This window comes from Hyla sarda, chromosome 3, assembly GCF_029499605.1.
Source record: "Hyla sarda isolate aHylSar1 chromosome 3, aHylSar1.hap1, whole genome shotgun sequence".
NCBI lineage: Eukaryota > Metazoa > Chordata > Amphibia > Anura > Hylidae > Hyla > Hyla sarda.
Window position 1 is genome coordinate 9,350,175 of NC_079191.1, and position 6,000 is coordinate 9,356,174.

At 39.0% G+C, this 6,000-nt stretch overlaps 1 protein-coding gene across 1 annotated transcript in view; it reads left to right on the forward strand.

Annotated features, from left to right (window-relative positions):
- The window catches only part of LOC130361135 (amine sulfotransferase-like), a 24,812-nt gene extending 19,020 nt beyond the window's left edge, over window positions 1-5,792 (forward strand). Inside the window, exon 7 of the mRNA XM_056563749.1 lies at window positions 5,567-5,792. Within this exon, the coding sequence (XP_056419724.1) occupies window positions 5,567-5,697 (131 nt within the window). The 3' untranslated portion in view covers window positions 5,698-5,792. The remainder of the gene's footprint in view (window positions 1-5,566) is intronic.
- The last annotated feature ends 208 nt before the right edge of the window (window positions 5,793-6,000 follow it).

Here is a 6,000-nt window from a genome sequence, read left to right on the forward strand (position 1 = left end):
TATATATTTTCAGGACTGCACTGGCACTTTTATGGACATTATCTACATACAAATATTATCCAGAGCAGAATTGTCCCTGCTGCTTCAGTCTCAAATTGTTCGTTCGAAGTGCAGTTTCGTTTTAGTCTCTGGTATTGGCTTGCCATTGGGGCAAATGACAACTACTGTGCAAGATGTAACCATTTTTTGCTACTGTCTTACGATATGTACTACAGGTCAATTTCTGTGAATCAGCGGTAATCAACAAATCAAGAAACTCTGCACACTCAGAACTGATATTAGGGGTGAATCTTAGATTAAAATTGTTCAAATTAAGAGCAGTGATAAAATGGTCTAAGTCAATGCTCGTTCCGCGCCAGATAAAAAATATGTCATCTATATATCTATACCAGGACACCAGGTTGCCCCCCAGCTGGGGATTAATGATAGAATTCTCCCAGTTAGCCATAAAAAGGTTGGCATAGCTGGGGGCGAACCTGGTGCCCATAGGTGTTCCATTCACTTGTAAAAAATATTCCGTGCCGAACATAAAATAATTATGAGATAAAAGATAAAGATTAATATAAAATAAATACTATCTAGTATGAATTTGAGCAACAAGTGTGTTCCTTATCCAAAGACCTTGAGCCTCAAAAATCCTTTTTGTCTAGTACTCCTTTTCAGACACTTTGGGTACAGGTGTTAGTTTGAGTTGCCCGGGTCATAGTGAAACTTTCCGCAGGAGCCTCTCCGCTCTTTTTTCTAGATTTTTAAATTACTTCTATTAAAACATCTTAATCCTTCCAATAATTATCAGCTGGTGAAGTTGAGCTGTTCTTTTCTGTCTGACAACAGTTCTCTCTGCTGACATCTCTGCTTGTCTTGGGAACTGCACAGTAAAAGAGGTTTGCCATGGGGATTTGCTTCTACTCTGGACAGTTTCCCGAGACAGGTGCCATCAGAGAGCACAGACAGAAAAGAACAACTCAACTTCAGCAGCTCATAAGTACTGAAAGGATTAAGATTTTTTAATAGAAGCAATTTACAAATCTATGGACCCATGATGTACCGGTACGTTATGAGTCCACTCCCGATCTATTATGCGGGGCATCATAGCGGGTCGGGCCCGGCCTCTAACAATGGCCGGGACCCGTGGCTAATATCGCGCGGCATTGATCGCGCTGCCGCGCGCTATTAACCCTTTAGACACGGTGTTCAAAGTTGAACGCCGCATCTAAAGTGAAAGTGAAACCATGCCGGTTAGCTCAGGGAGCTGTTCGGGATCGCCGCGGCATTTCAAACAGCTGCAGGACACGAGGAGGGTCTCCTACCTTGCCTCCTGGTGTCCGATCGCCGAATGACAGCTCAGTGCCTGAAATCCAGGCATGAGCAGTCAAGCGGCAGAATCATCGATCACTGGTTTCTTATGAGAAACCAGTGACCAATGTAAAAGATCAGTGTGTGCAGTGTTATAGTCTCCTATGGGATAACAATGATCAGTATAAGAGATCAGTGTGTGCAGCGTTATAGTCTCCTATGGGATAACGATGATCAGTATAAGAGATCAGTGTGTGCAGTGTTATAGGTCCCTATGGGATAACAATGATCAGTATAAGAGATCAGTTTGTGCAGTGTTATAGGTCCCTATGGTATAACAATCATCAGTATAAGAGATCAGTGTGTGCAGTGTTATAGGTCTCTATGGGATAACAATGATCAGTATAAGAGATCAGTGTGTGCAGTGTTATAGGCCCCTATGGGATAACAATGATCAGTATAAGAGATCAGTGTGTGCAGTGTTATAGGTCCCTATGGAATAACAATCATCAGTATAAGAGATCAGTGTGTGCAGTGTTATAGGTCCCTATGGGATAACAATCATCAGTATAAGAGATCAGTGTGTGCAGTGTTATAGGTCCCTATGGGATAACAATGATCAGTATAAGAGATCAGTGTGTGCAGTGTTATAGGTCCCTATGGGATAACAATGATCAGTATAAGAGATCAGTGTGTGCAGTGTTATAGGTCCCTATGGGATAACAATCATCAGTATAAGAGATCAGTGTGTGCAGTGTTATAGGTCCCTATGGGATAACAATGATCAGTATAAGAGATCAGTGTGTGCAGTGTTATAGGTCCCTATGGGATAACAATCATCAGTATAAGAGATCAGTGTGTGCAGTGTTATAGGTCCCTATGGGATAACAATGATCAGTATAAGAGATCAGTGTGTGCAGTGTTATAGGTCCCTATGGGATAACAATCATCAGTATAAGAGATCAGTGTGTGCAGTGTTATAGGTCCCTATGGGATAACAATGATCAGTATAAGAGATCAGTGTGTGCAGTGTTATAGGTCCATATGGGATAACAATGATCAGTATAAGAGATCAGTGTGTGCAGTGTTATAGGTCCCTATGGGATAACAATGATCAGTATAAGAGATCAGTGTGTGCAGTGTTATAGGTCCCTATGGGATAACAATCATCAGTATAAGAGATCAGTGTGTGCAGTGTTATAGGTCCCTATGGGATAACAATCATCAGTATAAGAGATCAGTGTGTGCAGTGTTATAGGTCCATATGGGATAACAATGATCAGTATAAGAGATCAGTGTGTGCAGTGTTATAGGTCCATATTGGAGCTATAACACTGCAAAAAAAAGTGAAAACAAAAAAGTGAATAAATATCATATAACCCCTTCCCTATTAAAAGTCTGAATCACCCCCCTTTTCCCATAAAAAAAAAAAAATAGTGTAAATAAAAATAAACATATGTGGTATCGCCGCGTGCGTAAATATCCGAATTATAAAAATATATCGTTAATTAAACCGCACGGTCAATGGCGTGCGCGCAAATAAATTCCAAAGTCCAAAATAGTGCATTTTTGGTCACTTTTTATATCATGGAAAAATGAATAAAAAGCGATCAATAAGTCCTATCAATGCAATAATGGTACCGATAAAAACTTCAGATCACGGCGCAAAAAGTTAGCCCTCATACCCCCCCATACACAGAAAAATAAAAAAGTTTTAGAGGTCAGAAGATGACAATTTTAAACGTATAAATTTTCCTGCATGTAGTTTTGATTTTTTCCAGAAATACGACAAAATCAAACCTATATAAGTAGGGGATCATTTTAACCGTATGGACCTACAGAATAATGATAAGGTGTCATTTTTACCGAAAAATGTACTGCGTAGAAACGGAAGCCCACAAAATTTACAAAATGGCGTTTTTTTTTTTTAATTTTGTCTCACAATGATTTTTTTTTTCCGTTTTGCCATAGATTTTTGGGTAAAATGACTGATGTCATTACAAAGTAGAATTGGTGGCACAAAAAATAAGCATCATATTAATTTTTAGGTGCAAAACTGAAAGAGTTATGGTTTTTTTAAATGTAAGGAGGAAAAAACGAAAATGCAAAAACGGAAAAACCCCGGGTCCTTAAGGGGTTAAACAGATTTGTAAATTACTTCTATTTTAAAATCTTAATCCTTCCAGTACTTATCATCTGCTGTATGCTACAGAGAAAGTTATTTTCTTTTTGAATTTCCTTTCTGTCTGACTACAGTGCTCTCTGCTGACACCTCTGTCCATGTCAGGAACTGTTCAGAGCAGGAGAGGTTTGCTATTGGGATTTGTTCTTACTCTGGACAAAGAGAGCACTGTGGCCAGACAGAGAGGAAAGTAAAAAAGAAAATAACTTCCTCTATAGTATACAGCAGCTGATAAGTACTGGAAGGATTAAGATTTTTAAATAGAAGTAATTTTCAAATCTGTTTAACTTTCTGGTACCAGTTGATTTACAAAAAAAATAAAAAATGTTTTCCAGTAGAGTATCCCTTTACCGGTACGTCCTTGGTGCTGCTCTTCATATCATGGCGGGCCCGGCGTCATAGTGAAGCCGGGACCCGCCTCTAATAGCGCGCAGCGCCGATCGCGGCGCCGCGCGCTATTAACCCTTTAGCCGCGCGCTCAGAGCTGAACCGCGCGGCTAAAAGTGAAAGTGAAAGTTCCCGACTAGCTCAGTCGGGCTGTTCGGGATAGCCGCGGCTAATCGCGGCATCCCGAACAGCTGACAGGACAGCGGGAGGGCCCCTTCCTGCCTCCTCGCTGTCCGATCGCCGAATGACTGCTCAGTGCCTGAGATCCAGACATGAGCAGTCATCCGGCAGAATCGTTGATCACTGGTTTCTTATGAGAAACCAGTGATCAACATAGAAGATCAGTGTGTGCAGTGTTATAGGTCCCTATGGGATAATAATGATCAGTATAAGAGATCAGTGTGTGCAGTGTTATAGATCCCTATGGGATAACAATGATCAGTATAAGAGATCAGTGTGTGCAGTGTTATAGGTCCCTATGGGATAACAATGATCAGTACAAGGATCAGTGTGTGCAGTGTTATAGGTCCCTATGGGACCTATAACACTGCAAAAAAAAAGTGAAAAAAAAGTGAATAAAGATCATTTAACTCCTCCCCTATTAAAAGTTTGAATCACCCCCCTTTTCCAATAAAAAAAAACACAGTGTAAATAAAAATAAAAATAAACATATGTGGTATCACCGCGTGCGGAAATGTCCGAATTATAAAAATATATCATTAATTAAACCGCTCGGTCAATGGCGTGCGCGCAAAAAAATTCCAAAGTCCAAAATAGTGCATTTTTGGTCACTTTTTATATCATTTAAAAATGAATAAAAAGTGATAAATAAGTCCTATCAATGCAAAAATGGTACCGTTAAAAACTTCAGATCACGGCGCAAAAAATTAGCCCTTATACCGCCCCATACACGGAAAAATAAAAAAGTTATAGGGGTCAGAAGATGACAATTTTAAACGTATAAATTTTCCTGCATGTAGTTATGATTTTTTCCAGAAGTCCGACAAAATCAAACCTATATAAGTAGGGTATCATTTTAATCATATGGACCTACAGAATAAACATAAGGTGTCATTTTTACCGAAAAATGTACTACGTAGAAACGGAAGCCCCCAAAAGTTACAAAACAGTGTTTTTTTTTCAATTTTGTCGCACAATGATTTTTTTTCCCGCTTCACCATAGATTTTTGGGCAAAATGACTGACGTCATTACAAAGTAGAATTGGTGGCGCAAAAAATAAGCCATCATATGGATTTTTAGGTGTAAATTTGAAAGAGTTATGATTTTTTAAAGGCAAGGAGCAAAAAACGAAAATGCTAAAACGGAAAAACCTCCGGTCCTTAAGGGGTTAAGTTATTTCTGATAGCAATGTTGTATTTTAATGGGTCAAACAATTCCATGGTGGTAACAAATATGTATATATATATATATATATATATATATATATATAGTATATATTCTATATATTTATATATTCTGATACTATATATAATATGGTATCATATTCTCAGAGTAGCAGCTGATACAGCTCGTGCTGGGCCACCACAATAATACACTGACACATTTTTTAGGAATTCTCCTTCTTGCTATAAATGTGTTCAGTACGTTGCAGCAGTATCATGCCACCAATATGCACCACATGCCAGTCTGGTTTTACCCACAGACTCACTAACTCAACCATTGTATATATTTTTTACCAGGGACGGTTGGTGACTGGAAAAACATAATGACGGTGGCGCAAAGTGAGATGGTTGATAAAGTTTTCAAGGAGAAGATGGGAAATCTGCCAATCAATTTTTTGTCGGACATCGATGAAGAACCTGCCTCCTAGGGTTTTGTTGTCTTCATTACAACCATGGGTGGACTTCTCTGTAGGATGTGTGTCTAAGCCCCTGCCCTCCACATGTGTATAGTTTCACCCATATACAGTTATATACAGTAGATAATAAATAAGAGTTAAAGGGGTATTCCAGGCCAAAACTTTTTTTTTATATATCAACTGGCTCCGGAAAGTTAAACAGATTTGTAAATTACTTCTGTTAAAAAAATCTTAATCCTTCCAATAGTTATTAGCTTCTGAAGTTGAGTTGTTGTTTTCTGTCTAACTGCTCTCTGATGACTCACGTCCCGGGAG